At 47.7% G+C, this 16,452-nt stretch overlaps 1 protein-coding gene across 2 annotated transcripts in view; it reads right to left on the reverse strand.

The window, feature by feature from the left end:
- Positions 1-459: 459 nt before the first annotated feature.
- Positions 460-16,452, reverse strand: part of EPHA1 (EPH receptor A1) — a 79,837-nt gene continuing 63,844 nt past the window's right edge. For both annotated transcript variants that reach the window (XM_083593031.1, XM_083593030.1), the window contains exons 9-18: positions 16,091-16,184; positions 15,919-15,974; positions 13,058-13,180; positions 12,775-12,960; positions 11,828-11,889; positions 9,149-9,358; positions 7,021-7,170; positions 5,373-5,566; positions 4,289-4,444; positions 460-1,393 (exon numbers count right to left, since the gene is read on the reverse strand). In XM_083593031.1, the coding sequence (XP_083449157.1) occupies positions 1,315-1,393; positions 4,289-4,444; positions 5,373-5,566; positions 7,021-7,170; positions 9,149-9,358; positions 11,828-11,889; positions 12,775-12,960; positions 13,058-13,180; positions 15,919-15,974; positions 16,091-16,184 (1,310 nt within the window). In that variant the 3' untranslated portion in view covers positions 460-1,314. The remainder of the gene's footprint in view (positions 1,394-4,288; positions 4,445-5,372; positions 5,567-7,020; positions 7,171-9,148; positions 9,359-11,827; positions 11,890-12,774; positions 12,961-13,057; positions 13,181-15,918; positions 15,975-16,090; positions 16,185-16,452) is intronic.

Raw genomic sequence — 16,452 nt, forward strand, 5'->3', positions numbered from 1 at the left:
ATAACTGGTGCTTTGCATATAAATGGTAACAGTGCCTTTATTTTAAACGTATTTTGACTCCTTTTTACCAGTTCTTCCTTGCCTAGGGGCTGTTGTGTCATGTCTTGGCTGGATGGGGGAAAAGGTACAGGGCTCTGCACTTCGATTTGCATGACAAACGATGCTGTTAACTTTTTCTCTTCAACACAACCACTAAAAGGTAAAGGATCCCTGCACTCTTTTTCATCTGATTATCCAAGGTACTCAGATGCTTTTCCTTAACCTTGAATATTTCTTTGAAAAGGAGCAAAGGTAGCTATCATTTTGTTTCGTTTTTAAAAAGCTGTAATCATATAAGGGTAACTTTATGTTAGATGTAGTTCTCCCTCCTTTGAGAAGACAGCAAGTCCTGCTTTTAAGTTTTGTGGAACCCAATAGACATTAATAAGGGGCTGATCCGTATATAATAAAAGCCATGGCACAGATTGGATACTTTTATTTACAAAACCATATATACAACACACAACCCCAGGTCTGGGTTTTCTTTCTCACCTCCCCATCCTGCTATTTTAAATATATATAGGCAACATCCTCAACTTGAGGAAGCAAAGCTCTCTGGAGCATGTGGTGCCTAACTGTAAACAAGCCATTTTTGCTCTTAGGACTGGGCTCCAGGAGAGAAAACAAGACACATAAGCAACAAGGGGAGCAATATAAATTTGATCTAACGCTGTGTGATAAAGGCAAGTCCAGGCCACTGAGCTAAGGTACAAGGTAGGCAGTCTTGACCCCAGGAACTGTGCAAACAATGGCAAGTCCAGTCCCCCAATCCCTGAGTCTTCAAGCACAACTTTTGCATTTGAATGGACTCCTTATTGCTAGATAATGGCTTTGCTGGCAGAATGGTTTCAGCTCTGCTTATAATTTTAAGTACACCTTGCTTCCTTAGTCACTATGAAATGCAACGGGCAGAGTGGCTGCTGCGGGAGTAGAAACACAAGAACGAAACTAGAGGTGGCGAGACCGAAAATGAGAGAGAAGCAAGGAGTTTGCATTTTAAGCGTTGGCCATTTCTCTGGCGTTAGTATCTGCAGGGAGCCTCGTGGAGTGTTGCTTTCTGCTTTGGGAAGCTCAAGTCCCAACCTGTGCGCTATGGGGCACAAGGAATGTTGGTGGTGCACGTGCTGCAGACTCTGCCATCAACTCTCAGAGCCCCAGGCTGATGCTTGCTGCGCTACCGCAAGATTGCCTCAGTCCGTTCCCCTTCTCTTCTCCTTGTTCTGCTGGGCTCTGTGGCGTTGGGTCCAGTGACAGCTTGGTGATGCCAGACCCCCATCACTCTTTGAAGCCTTGGATGCTGCACAGAATACGCTTCTGGTGGCCAGGAAGAGTCACACCCATTTGCTTCAAGTCCCTTGGAAAAAACAGGAGGAGAGAAAGATTAGCTGCCTTGTTTAGCAAGTGAGGGACGCGGGTGGCGCTGTGGGTTAAACCACAGAGCCTAGGACTTGCTGATCAGAAGGTTGGCGGTTCGAATCCCCGCGACAGGGTGAGCTCCCGTTGCTCAGTCCCTGCTCCTGCCAACCTAGCAGTTCGAAAGCATGTCAAGTGCAAGTAGATAAATAGGTACCGCTCCAGCGAGAAGGTAAACGGCGTTTCCACGTGCTGCTCTGGTTCGCCAGAAGCGGTTTAGTCATGCTGGCCACATGACCCGGAAGCTGTACGCCGGCTCCCTCGGCCAATAAAGCGAGATGAGCGCTGCAACCCCAGAGTCTGCCACGACTGGACCTAATGGTCAGGGGTCCCTTTACCCTTTTCCTTTACCTTAGCAGGTGAAGAGAGATTGAGACTGCTACACAAGCAGAGGGTTTCATAAAGCTGTAGCACCCTAAGAAACCTCTGTCCCCTTTCCCCACCACTTGTTGGTTTTTTTTATTAATAAATTTTATTAGTATTTTCCACACAACAACATCCAAAAAAACCACAAATCCATATCTTACAAGTTAATAATATAAACACTAAAAAGAAAAACATTGTCTTTCCCCCCACCACTTGTTACCTGCCCTACCAAAGTCCATTCCTAGAAATTCAGCTGAGCTCAAGGCATGGACCCAGTTCAGAGATATCACCATTTCTAGCTGCTGTCTCACAAGGTGGATCTGGCAAAACTCTCTGCAAGTTGGGAGTCAGACAACATATTTTAGAGCGCTTGGAGGTGTTATGACAGATCCCAAAAAAGACATGCTAATTCACTGGGAAGGTGACAAAAGAGCTTCAGGAAGCTGAATTTGTAAGACGGCAAGCACAACGCCTAACTATGGGCAGAACCTGCAAAAGTGTCACTCTGCTAAAGCATAGTATATCATCCGTAAAACTAAATATACTAAGAAGCACAAATACAATCTTACACAGTGCAACAATTCCTTAGCAGTATGATGGATGCCAGCAGTTATCTTAACTGTCTCATGTGAATTTTGGTATGCTGATGTTAATTCCTTGGTTCCATATGATTATTTTCATATGTGTCCGGTATTTTGGTATGCCTTAGTGATTTTATCTTATGCTCTTAATGGAAAGCTATGCTTATTACTTCTGCAAATATTTCTTACATATCCAGCTTGCCAATGAATCCTATGCCTGCTCACTAGGAAGGAGGTCCCACTGAAATCAGTTCTTGAGTAAACCTTTACTAGGATCTTTTTTTATCTTGCTGACTTCTCTGGCCAGCTTTTGCAGATTTTTGAAGCCTTACAGAAACCTATACAGTGGTACCTCGGGTTACAGACGCTTCAGGTTACAGACTCCGCTGACCCAAAAATAGTGCCACGGGTTAAGAACTTTGCTTCGGGATGAGAACAGAAATCGTGCAGCGGTGGCGCAGAGGCAGCAGGAGGCCCCATTAGCTAAAGTGGTGCTTCAGGTTAAGCACAGTTTCAGGTTAAGAACAGACCTCCAGAACGAATTAAGTTCTTAACCTGAGGTACCACTGTAAAACCTGTTTCGCCAGAGTCAACTGTGAGGCAGTAGGGAGTAAATGAATAGGTAAATTGCCCTATTCAAACCACCTTCATTTCTGAAGGCGGGGGGGGGGGGCGGGGGGGGGGGAAGAACCACCCTGCTTGTTTTCAGCCTCACTACCAGCCCACCTACAAAATGAGATTGTGATGGAGATAGCTCTAGCTCAGGGCTGGGGAAACTTTGCCCCCCCCCCCCCATGTTGTTAGACTCTCAGCTCCCATCACCCTTGTTGATGCTATCTGGGCCTGACAGCAGCTGGGAGTCTGACAACATCTGGAAGGCCAAAGGTTAACCAGGCCTCCTAACTCACATATTCTGTGCTCTCCAACAAAGCATCACTGTGACTCTTTCTGATTATGCTCTGACTTAAGCTGTTGGTTCTCTGCCTGCTTTTCAACCACGGCAACAGACTCCGTTGGGCAATCATGAGCTAGATACAAGGATCTATCTCACTCTTGGTCTTTACAAGCAGCAGGAGAGTCTCTCTCTCTCCGTCTTCTGGCCAGGATTTTGGCCTTTTATTGGCTCTCCTCTCGTCCTTGAATTATAGCTTAACACAGAGAAAGTTAGCACATGAAACCTTTTCCTGGTCAGTATCTGCTCAATGTCTGCACGGAACCCAGCTACAAGAGAGGAGGGTGAGAAAAGAAGCTGGCAACCCTAAGAACAGCTATAATGAGAAGTGCTTGTAGAGGGGTACAAGCTTGGTAGTTAAGGAATCAGCGGACAGGCAGAGAGATAGAGAGATTCTTTTGCTGATCCTGTGCATATGAATTTCTTTGTAAAGGTAAAAGGACTCGTGGATGCTTAAGTCCAGTCAAAGGCAACTATGGGGTTGTGGTGCTCATCTCGCTTTTAGGCTGAGGGAGCCGGCGTTTGTCCACAGACAGCTTTCCGGGTCATGTGGCCAGCATGACTAAACTGCTTCTGGTGCAATGGAACACCGTGACGGAAGCCAGAAAGCACAGAAACGCCATTTACTTTCCCGCCACAGTGGTACCTATTTATTTACTTGCACTGGTGTGCTTTCGAACTGCTAGGTTGGCAGGAGCTGGGATAGAGCAACGGGAGCTCACCCCATTGCGGGGATTCGAACCACTGACCTTCTGATAAGGAAGCCCAAAGAGGCTCAGGGGTTTAGACCAAAGCACCACCCGCGTCCCTGAATGTCTTTGTATGCTGTGGGGAGGTGCAATAGACATGGTGGCACCTAGCTGCATGTCCTCCCTTCCCTCTCCTCTCTTCTGCCCTGGAAGAGCAGAATCCCAAATTCAGGGTGCCCAGTGCTTACTCGGCAGAAAGCTCCAGGACGGATTCCATGGTGTTCAGGCCGGCAGTGCGGAAGTTGATGATGTAGCGCTTCATGCGGATGGATTCCAACCACTCTGGGATAGACCGATAAGGAATCCCATCGGAGCCACTGCAGCTGGGGAGGCGGAGCGTCACCCTGGGGATTGATAGGCATTTTCAGACCTGATGCAACACTTAAAATGAAGACCAGCCCCCCCCCCCTTTCTGATGGAGCTGGAGAAAAATGTCTACTCTTTAACCAGGTGGCATTTATGGCATCCCATAGACTAGCATGGAGAAGCCGCTGTGGCACGTGATGCAACCCAGGCTGGCACTGATGCCACGAACACATTGAAGGCCAGGGTACAATTCTGCAGAAGTGCTCCAAAAGCACAGAATGCGAGGGTGTGTACAGAATTCAGCATGCAGGGAATATGCCAGGCCAAAACAAAAGAGATTATCCAGCTATGCATAATTGGGCAACATCTTTATCCAGTTTTAGGTGCCAGGCAAATCCTTTTCTCCTGAGCTTTGGGCCCTTAATTTGAAGGGTGGCATTGCCTCTTTTAGTGGGGTGGGACCCCTGGTTCTGCCTTTGTGTTTTTAGGTTTTTAATGTTGGTTTTTAATTTGTTTTAATGAAAGCCACTTTGAATTATCTTGGTAAGAAAAGTGACTAACAAATAATATATATAAATACAGTGGTACCTTGGTTCTCGAACGTAATCTGTTCCAGGAGTCCATTCTACTCCTGAAACTGTTCAAAAACCAAGGCGTGGCTTCCGATTGGCTGCAGGAGTTTCCTGCACTCAAGTGGAAAGAAGCCGCGTCAGACGTTTGGCTTCCGAAAAACGTTTGCAAACTAGAACGCTTACTTCCGGGTTTGCAGTGTTTGGGAGCCGATTTGTTCGACAGCTAAGCCATTCAAGAACCAAGGTAACACTGTAAGACCGCATGTAGAATTCAGCTTTTTTTTTGGATTCTTCCCCTTTGTGTGTGTCTCTGTGTGTGTGTGCGCGCGCCCGTGTGCATGCGCACAAATTTACACAGCTCTGTCCCCTAAGTATTGCCCTGCATATCACTTACCTGGGGTCAAAGTCAGCCACAGTTCGAAGCAAATGTGGACTGGAGATGAAGTGCTCTAGCTGAGCGAAGATCTCCCGGAAGCGGGGTCTCCGGGTCCGGTCATATGACCAACACACCTTCATGATCTCATAAAGGACGGATGGGCAGTCCACAGGTGGGGGGAGCCGATACCCATCCTCTATGCTCTTCATCACCTGTTTCAGGTAAAACACAAGATCACTGTGAACAGGGCAAACATTCCTTAGAACACAGCTACCAAAGAAACTGGAGTTGAGGGCCACTTTCTCAGGAGCGTAATGTCTAAATATTGGGAAATCCTTTGGAATTGGAACTGCCACATTTAATCCATATGATTAATTCGTTAAAAACGTATAAGCTGAGGAGGTCACCACATTCTTCTGTTAAAAGTAATTCCAATACAAGTTGAACAGCAAAAGTTATGGATGAGTGGCATCTTAGAAAATGCATCCCTTTCTGCATGTTTGAGAAGGAAAAATACTTCCTAAAGGAGAGATGCTGCTACTATATTAGATGCACGTCATTTGAAAACAGTGTGTGAGGTTCCCTTCTAAACTGCTGGGCCATATCCAAAACTTGAGCTTTGCTGGTAACAAGAGTTTCTTCTCCCTCTCAGGGCTTCACACTTAACTTTTCCTCCGCTCTTTCTAGGGACTATGTCTGAGTACGCAATTTTCCTCTGGAGCTCTTTAAAGCTCAGTCAGAGCAAACAGCAATCCACAGAAAGCCCGAATTGACGTTTGCTCCAATTGAGCCCTAAAGAGCAGGTTTTTGAGGGGAAAGCTTGGGGCAAAACAAAACCACACTCAGACACTGAGCTTTTAAGCATGGACCTGTGCCGGGAAAGAGCAGAGAGAAAGTAGATAAGCCCCCTGTCCTCTCCAGCCCCTAGTAAAGGTAAAGGGACCCCTGACCATTAGGTCCAGTCGTGGCCGACTCTGGGGTTGCGGCGCTCATCTCGCTTTATTGGCCGAGGGAGTCAGCATACAGCTTCCGGGTCATGTGGCCAGCATGACTAAGCCACTTCTGGCGAACCAGAGCAGTGCACGGAAACGCCGTTTACCTTCCCGCCGGAGCGGTACCTATTTATCTACTTGCACTTTGACATGCTTTTGAACTGCTAGGTTGGCAGGAGCAGGGACCGAGCAACGGGAGCTCACCCCGTCGAAGGGATTTGAACCGCCAACCTTCTGATCAGCAAGTCCTAGGCTCTGTGGTTTAACCCACAGAGCCACCCACGCCCCCTCCAGCCCCTGCATACCCCCAAAATCAGCTTCAGGGGGTTGGGAGATCCTCCAAAGTGGATTTGGGAGTGTGTGGAGAAGAGGAAATGGAAGCCCTACTGCACCCACAGATTTATGCTGGCAGAGCACTGGACAGGCAACCCATTGTTTTTTCTCCTATGCAGATTTAATCAAATTGGTTAATGTACTGAAACTCATGACTAATGGATCTCAGTTGGGCTGCCCAGCTATGGCTGCTCCCTTCAGGAAAGTAGGAAACGGAATTTTGGGCCATGGGGAAATCTGGAAACGTGTTCTTTATTACGATCTATTCTAGTTCAGCTCCAGCTCTGCTAATCCAGAAGGTGGTTTCCTTGCTCAATAAGTGTTTCCCTTGACCCTCTTACCTCCTGATTGGTCATATCCCCATATGGCTTGTCGCCATAGGACAGCACCTCCCACATGACAATGCCAAAACTCCAGATATCACTGGCTGAGGTGAAGATTCGATGGGCAATAGCTTCAGGTGCTGTCCATCGGATAGGGATCTTGCCACCCTGTTGAAAAAGAGGTTGCAACTGTGAAATGGAAACTACGGTTTGGCTATTCAACTGCAATCTAGGAGCCCACAAAGCCACTCTCTGCTTCCTTCCCTGGGGAAGAAAAAATATGTGAAACACACACACGTAAGTAAGTAAGCAAGCAAAACATGGCGTTGTTGCCAGGAGCTCAAGCTGGTGTTCCTTGGAACCTTGGATCATAAAGTTTCCATTTTGTTTGAATGTAGAAGGAAGTAATTTATCAAGATGCAGAGGGCAAAATCCAGGTTGCTTGACAAAATTCTCTAATGACATAGAGAAGAGAGTAGCCCCCAAGCCAGCTAGACTTGGACCTCCTGAGAAGGCAAATGCCCAAGCTCCCTTGAGATCCAATATTATCAATTGCCTGCTTAATTAAAGAGTAGGATATTGGTAGTACTGGAAAACATTAAACCTCTTTTAGTTCAAACCTGGAAATCACTCTTCCAACATCACCCTTGCATATCCATCAAGCCCCTCCCTTCTGAAGTCTATAATGGTCCTGGCCCTATTTGAGTCTCCACGTCCCAGTTCTTTAAAGTATGTTAGATTTCTGGCAGACATCCCACCCAGGGTCCTGTTGGATGCTCATCTTCATATCCTTGAACCCTGGTGCCCATTCTCTGACAAAACTGAAAAGGACTGGTGAAGTTCTCCTCTCTCTGACTACATTTCTGACTTCAATCGTCTTCTTCCTTCTTCCTCTTTTGAAGCCAAAGTCATGTTGTACAGCCCCTTCTTCCTCTTTCCCTCTCAGTTCCTGGAAAGTTTTCCACTGTTCAATTACCATTTTTTTGTACTTTAAAAAAATAAAACTTTATTTCTGAGAATGCTCTGACTTGGTCTGTGTTACTCCCTTAAGTATTTTATGCGGGCATTTCACCATACCCAGTCTAAACAATCAGAAAGTTACCTGCCATTTGCCTCTTTGGAGTTCTGAGTAAGTCTGCTAGTTTTGGCCCAGCTCTACGAGACAAACAGCAGCCTGTCTTCTGCTGGCACAGAGCCAAGGTCACACTGGGGGGAAAGTTGCCTTAACACAACAACTGAGCTAAATGTCCCAGTTATTTGTGCGTCTTGATATATCAGCAGCTAAACATTGCAAATACTGATATATCACAATGTCTGAAATAAGGATGGAGCTATGTGGGAGAGGCATTGGCTGGCTTCACGGTTTTTCCCATATTGTGATTTTTGCGTAGCGCACACACGCATCAATATATTGCCAGGTCAAAAACTATGAAACCAATATCACGATATGGACTTCAAACCAGTTTGTGATGGCTTGGGAATCTGATTCAGAGGCTGAACCTGAGGAATCCCAGCCTGCACAGGAGTCCCCGCCTCCAGGGCCGGCTGAGCTGGGGCAGGGGCTTGAACCTGAAGGGCCCTCACCTGTGCCGGATCCTCAGGAGCAGACACCAGCTGAATCCGCTCTGGCTCCGGAGGTGATCGAGGACCCATTGCCTGCAGGTGCTCCTCTCCCAGCCCTGTCAGGGGAAGGTGAGGTTGCCTCTGGGTCCAGTAACCCTCCAGCCTCTCCGGAGCTGCAGGGGCTCAGGGCAGAGAGGCGGAGGGAACTAAGTTCTCACAGGAGGAGTGCTCGCCTTAAGGCCAGGAGAGGTGAGTCACCTGTGGGCCGGGACCGCCCTATGCCTCAGAGGAGATAAAGGCCAGTCAGCCCAGTCCCAGGTTGTGGGAGCAACATTGTTGGTAACCTGTTCCTGCCAGCACCCTGTCCTGCTCTTCCAGAGTTCCTGACCATGCCCGGCTCCTTGCCTTGGACCCCGCTTCGCCCTTGATGGACAGCCTCCATACCCTTGACCTAGGACCGGACTCAGACCACGCCGCACGGTAACCCCCCCCCCCCCGGGACCAGCACACAGTTTTGGATAATATATTGATACATCGCCCAGCCCTACTCCCTACTTTATTTATCTTGTTTTCATAATTTTACCTTTGTTTCGTAAGTTCCCTCCACGTCGTTTTCTAATATCCGAGAAAGACCAAAATCTGAAACCTTGCACTGAAGGGTATGAGACACCAGAATGTTGCGGGCCGCCAGGTCCCGGTGCACATAGTTGCGGTCCGACAGGTAGGTCATTCCCGAGGCAATGCCCTGCAGCATCGTCACAAGCTGCACCGAACTGAACTTGTCCATGTTCTCCTGAAACACAAACACAGGCACAAAGTAAAGTCTTCTCACTGTGCTTAGCCGCTTGTTTCATAGTGAAGAATGCAGTTTTGGAATCGTTGTGGCAATGAAATGTTATAGCCACAGCTTAAAGGTAAAGGTATAGGGACCCCTGACCATTAGGTCCAGTTGTGGCCAACTCTGGGGTTGCGGCGCTCATCTCACTTTATTGGCCGAGGGAGCCGGCGTACAGCTTCCGGGTCATGTGGCCAGCATGACTAAACCGAGCAGCACACGGAAACGCCGTTTACCTTCCCGCCACAGTGGCACCTATTTATCTACTTGCACTTTGACGTGCTTTCGAACTGGTAGGTTGGCAGGAGCTGGAACCCAGCAACAGGAGCTCACCCCGTCACGGGGATTCGAACCGCCGACTTTCTGATCAGCAAGTCCTAGGCTCTGTGGCTTAACCCACAGCGCCACCCCAGCCTGTGTTCCACCAAAAAACAAATACAGTGCGCAACAGTCATGGACTGTGGCTTGCCAGCCCTTTGCTTTTTAGTCCCAGACAGACCACAAAATCTTGGGGGTGGGTGGGTTTCTGGAGTTCCTGATGGGCTGGTGGATATGGCTGATGGGTCCACATTCAGCCCAGTCGGTCACAACTTATCCAGGCATGACCCAAGATACTCCATTCCCAAGAATATACAGCTGTTCGAGGTAAGAGGTTCCAAGGTGGCTAATATAAATTAAATCTTATCAAATTAATCTAAAACAACAACAACAAACAAACCCCAATAATGCTAAAAGAAAACTGCAGAAAAGAACAATGGCAAGAAAAACTGATGAGCTATGCGGAGTTGGCAAAGTTCACATACAAACTACGTGAGAAGGACAGCTGTGACTTCAAGGAAGAATGGGAACTTTTTACAAATTATCTAAAAAGTAAACAAAATGATTTGGACTCCTTGGCAGGTTTTGAATAGACATCCACAAATTTATTAGTAGAATATAAGACAGATAAGGCAATGATATGTACAATTTTACAACATGCAGAGAATAATATGTGCAAATAATTCAGAGGGGGAGCTGAGGGGAGTCCTTAGCGGGTAGGGGGTGGGAGAGGGAGGGATGGGGGGAAATAAAAAAGGGGGGGATGTAATTGGATATATTGATTATTTGTTCTGTTAAAATTATTTAATAAAAGTATATTTTAAAAAAGAAAAAAGAAAAGTAGCAAGAAGAATATAGGGAATTTAAACATAGATAGAAATGAAAGCCGTATTAAAAGGCTGGGAGAATAGGATTACAGTATTTTTATCTGATGCCTGAAGCGTAACCAAGTGAGCACCAGTGGTGTAACTCTGGGGAGACTGTGCCATAGCTGTCAACTTACAGCTTTGAAAATAAGGGACCAGCAGCCTTGAAAATAAGGGATCAGCAGCCAAAATAAGGGATTTTCCGAACACAGGTATGTTCAACTTCTGAGCCCCTCCGAGCCAAAGGCAGAAAGCCCAGCCAGAAGCCAAACAAAGCCTCAAGCGGTGGTTCCCACAGCACAGCAACCCACAGCAAAGGGGATGCAGCAAGGAAAACCACCATCACCTCTCTGCTAGGAAGCGCTGAGCGAAGACGAGTCCCCAGGCAACACGGCCGATTTGATCGGCACAAGGCATGCAAGCTCACCCCCCAGTCATTCTTAGACTCTTCATTGGGTGAGCAACGCAGCCAAGCAACACAGTTGGAGCCTCCCTCCTCCCTGGCTGGCAGGGAGGGAGGGAGAGGAGCTGCTTCCTTTGAAACCCGGGAAATTTAAGGGACATCATCAATAAGGGACAGCAGCGGGACACAGTGCTGGGATAAGGGACTTTCCCGCCAAATAAGGGACGGTTGACAGCTATGGACTGTGCTCATTCCCTGCTTGAGGGCTTCTCACTGGCATCTGGCCACTGTGAGAACAGGATGCTGAGCTAGAGATGAACCCTTAGTCTGATCGCAACCAGGGTCCCACTATAGAAAAGGTCCTAGATGCCTAACTTCAGAAGGCAAGGGCACCCGGAGAAGAGGCCTCTGAGGAAGACCACGTAGTTTCACATGGGATAAAGCAGTCCTTCAGATACCCTGGTCTCAGACTTTAAAGGGGTCCCTAGATCAAAGCCAGAAACCATGAGCACTGCCAGACAAAAGAGACAAGTTTCCTTTCCTCTTCTAGGCCTAGTTATCATTCAGGTGGTAAAGCTCTGGTCAGGCTCCATCACTTCGTAGTGGCATTGGGGAATGACATGGCTAAATACTCCTCCATGCAAAAATAAAAAAGCGTGCATAAAGAAAATGATTTGGCATTGGGACGGGTTCTAGCTGAACCTCCTCTCTCCAATGTGCTCATTTTCTTAGGTTGAATTTCCTTTTGCATGGAGTCTCCACCTTCAATCTGAAGTAATACAGCTCTGATACAGCTTTACCAACCGGCGATGCCTAAGTGGCTGACGGAAAAGGACTCACCCGTAAGAAGGTGTCCAGAGCCCCATTTTCCATGTATTCCGTGATAATCATCATTGGGTGTCCTGGGAAGAAAAAAGAAAGGAAAAGAAAATTACTAGTGCTGCCCTTACTTCCCATCGGCTGACAGTGGCTCTCTGGGCTTCCCCTCCAAAACCAAATGGAAAAGTCATTTTAACCTTTTGAACACATGAAGCTTCTGGTCCCTCTTGCCCAGTTATTGTCTGCTATGCAGCCCTCCAAGCTCACAGGGCAGGGATGATTTATATTATTATTATTATTATTATTGACGCAGGAGGAGCTGTGGGTTAAACCACAGAGTCTAGGACTTGCTGATCAGAAAGTCGGCGGTTCGAATCCAGGGTGAGCTCCCGTTGCTCGGTTCCTGCTGCTGCCAACCTAGCAGTTCGAAAGCACGTCAAAGTGCATGTAGATAAATAGGTACCGCTCCGGCAGGAAGGTAAATGGCGTTTCCGTGCACTGCTCTGGTTCGCCAGAAGCGGCTTAGTCATGCTGGCCACATGACCCGGAAGCTGTACGCCGGCTCCCTCGGCCAATAAAGCGAGATGAGCGCCGCAACCCCAGAGTCGGCCACGGCTGGACCTAATGGTCAGGGGTCCCTTTACCTTTACCTTTAAGTATATAACCTTTAGAAGACATCTGAAGGCAGCCCTGCGTAGGAAAGCTTTTTAATGTTTGATGTTTTATTATGTTTTTATGCATGTTGGAAGCCACTCAGAGTGGCTGGGGCAACCCAGTCAGATGGGCAGGGTACAAAAATAATAATTATTATTATTCTCATTGGAGATGCCAAGAACTGAATCTGGTAGTTCCCACATGCTGCTCCAGCACCTTTCATAGAAGCCTCACACTCACTGGTGATTCCACATAGTGAAAACCGTCCCATTCCACCACCAGGCGCTACTGCCCCGTCATGGCTGAGCCCTTACGTTTTGTAACGACTCCTTCCAAGCGGACAATGTTGGGGTGATTGAACTGGCCCATGATCGTCGCCTCGCGCAAGAAGTTCCACCATGTTGAGTCTGAGTAAGTTGACTTCAAGGTCTTGATGGCCACGACGACACGTTCCTTCCCTGGGAAACGCAGGTTCCCACAGTAGACCTCCCCAAACTCGCCTGTGGAGTATTCAGAGGAAAGAAAAAGCGGGTATTGGGGATATAGAAAAAGGGGATCTCCTGACCACAGAGAGAGCAGGAACCTCATGATACACACCTTCGCCAATGACAGTCTCCATGGTGACAACGGATGGGTCTAGCTCTTTTGTGAATTCTAGGACTCCCCTGCTGGGGTCGTCATAGGGCTGGAGGTCTACGTACGGCTTCAACCAAATTTCATCTGTAATAAAGAGCCATCGCTGTAAATGATTTCTGCACAAAGGTTTTGCGGCTCTTTCGGCACAGTAAGACGCAAGATCTCCCCCGGCCCACATCACAGTCCTAAACGTATTGGCTTGGGAAAGTAAATCTTGCTGTGTAAAGTTACAGCCTAAAGCTACTAGAGCAAACGTACTGAAGCTGAAGGAGAACAGGAAAAGTTGCCAAGTTTTAAAAGCACTGAATTTTGCCTGCAAAGGAAGAAACAAAAGCACACTTGGGAGTGTGCTGCTAATTCTTCCTTTGAAGCACCTGTGCCTTGAACTCTCCCATGCCCAATGCCACATGCGACATCAGGTGCTGGAAAGATGAGCATGGATCACCCAATCTCCTAAGATCCGAGGCCCTAACTAGGCCTGAGTGCTGTGGCTTCCCTATGACCGTGCTGGGAAAAATACAGAACAGGACTTCAGATGGACGATTGTGGGGGAAACAGAGCCACGGATGAAAAGTAAGCTGGACATTCATTCAAGGTTATAGACACAGGGAGAAGTGGGCTGTGCTGGTGAATGAGCAATAATATCCCAGGCTTCTTGCCTGGATGTTCAGCTTTTATTTTATTTTAAAGATTTTAGATCAGGGTAGTCCAACAAGCGAGGTCTTATAGTGTGGTCCTCAGCAACATTTGACGCATCCCCAGTCCGTGGCTGGGCTTGGGTAGGAGGCGTGAGGGCTCTGGCAGGATCCTGGAGTCCTGCCAACTCCTTTCTCAACTTTGGGAAGGAGGTGGGAGGGCTCTAGGACCCTGCCCATGTCCTGCCACCTCCTTTCCAAAGCCTGGGATCTTGCTTACTAGGCTTCGGAAAAGCAGTGCAAGAGCTGGCAGGTTTGGGTCAAATTCCGGCCTCACTCCCAACTCCCAACCTCGCTCGACAAGGCAGTGCTTGGCCCATGAGTTCCATGTCGAAGTACTCTTGCAGCCCACTTGGTTTGAAAAGTTGGACCACCTCATCCTGTTTTAGATCTTTTACTTTTGGAGATATAAAGGAGAGCATTTAGGCAGTATTCTATTCAGCTGCCCAGCAAAAAGTACTTTGTGCTTAACACTTTAAAACTGTATCGTTATGTTGTTTAATAAATCAAGTGGTGTTTTTTAAACATATTAGGCGACTTGCGTTTAGGTTTCTGCCTTTTCACGAGGAGTTAGAATTACCTCCTCACATCTTGCCCGGATGCTCACTTAGGCTGGCTGTGGACTTGGGTACATTTTTTTTTCTTTTTAAATCGCTCTGCCTTTGTGGACTCTATTGCTGCAGAGAAGACCGGGGCGGGGGTGTCAAGTGCCTAGTGCCTGAACTGCATGCCCTGATCAAGCACCCGGTTTGAAAGTTACCTGTTCAAATGACATGTTATATAGCGGCAGCTCAAAACCTGCATTAGAATAGTAAATGTCGCAGTGAATTTTTTCCCCCAGTCCCCATTTCCACACACCAAATCATCCCTTTCCTCCCAACTTCTGTCAAGTGTGAACAGAGGCGCCAGGTTGCCCCCAAGATAGAGGTGGCCTGTCGCACAGCTGCAAGGATGCTGCTTGCCCAGCGATGGAAAGAGGATAAGATGCCGACAAAGGCGGACTGGCAGATGAAACTACTTGACTATGCAAAGATGGCGAGACTGACTGGGAAAACCAGAAATCAGGAAGACCGAAACTTCAATAGAGAATGGGACAAATACAGACTGTATTTAAAAGAACACTGTAATCACTTGAGTTCTTTGGAAGGCTTTCAATAACTCTTGCAATGTTACAAAGACGTTGATTACAGTGGATGTTCGGTTGCGAACGTGATCCGTGCAGAATGCACATTCACAACCCGCGGCGTTTGCAACCCGCACCTGTGCTTCTGCACACACGCGGGTTGCAATTTGGTGCTTCTGTGCATGCGCAAAGCGCATGCGCGACCACCAAAACCCGGAAGTAACCCGTTCCAGTACTTCTGGGTTTCGGCGGTCTGCAACCCCCCAAAAAACGCAACCTGAAGCAGCTGTAACCCGAGGTATGATTGTATTGGAGGATTATAATTCGGGTGAACTATAATATGCAGTTGATTAAGATATATAAAGGACCCACAGAGGGGAGGAGGTAAATCCTAAGATTCGGAAGAATCTTGTTTGATTCTAAAATTTAATTGTGTTAATTGTGAGATTTATTTTGCAAAACCAGTAAAAATCATTTCAAAAAAAAGAGGGGGCCCATCGCGTATCACATGTGTGTGATGTCACAGTGTGAGGTCATGCTGCCTGGAGGAGACCGAGCACTCTGAAGGAGCCAGGTGCTGAAGCTGCGACACGCAATGTGTGTGATGGCGCATGCCAGGGCCGCTCAACACGGAGCTGTCCCGGTCCCTTTCCAACAAATATTGAAGAGGCTGAAGACAAGGCGGCCCCTTAGAGTTGGTGGGCCTGAGTGTGAGCTTGTGCTTGGCAATATGTATCTGGACTTCAGATTGAGGGACGTAGCATGGAGGAGGGGAGGAATTTGGAGCAGAAGTACACCTGCTGAGGAAAAGTTAATCATCACTCTCCCTGCACGCACGCACGCGCGCGCACACACAAACACAGGCGCCCCCTAAAAAACCCTGCACTACTGACCATCCCCATCAAAGTGGCTTTTGATATTCTCAAATGCTCGTCTGGCTGGTCTGCATGTTACATGTAGTTTGGGGCTCTGAACTCCAAAGCCTTTCACCTCCAGGCACTCACCTCGGTCGTAGCTGGATTGCTTGTGGCATCGCCGGGCTCCGCGTCGGTAAGAGTGCCTAAAACAGATAAGGATAAACATCAGAACAGAGATGGTAACAACCATCCAGAGCACAGAACAAACCAAACAACGATGCCCAGGATTCCCTCCACCCTCGAGAACCGCCATCTCTACCTTCGGCAAACAAGGAGACCGACAACCAGACCGATAAACAGCAGAACTCCAAAGATTATGCTGACAATGACTCCTCCAGAGGGCATCCCAGTGTCTGGAAGAGCAAAACGCAGGTTATAGACACCGTGCCAGCGCCAGGCCACCCTAGCCAGGGCTCACCACTCCTGAAATATATCTGGATTTCCATAGGGATTCAGAGTAACTGTATGCATAGGTATGTGAAAGCAGGGGATTTGTTTCAACCAGATGTAAGGAAAAGTAATGAAGAAGTGGCATTTACGCTTAGAGCCCAATGTCCAATAACGCACCAGCTTTGCCTCCAAGTACAGACCATGAATTATTTGGTCTATTTTGTGCATATA

This window comes from Podarcis filfolensis (genome assembly GCF_964270895.1).
Source record: "Podarcis filfolensis genome assembly, chromosome: 17".
NCBI classification, from domain to species: domain Eukaryota; kingdom Metazoa; phylum Chordata; class Lepidosauria; order Squamata; family Lacertidae; genus Podarcis; species Podarcis filfolensis.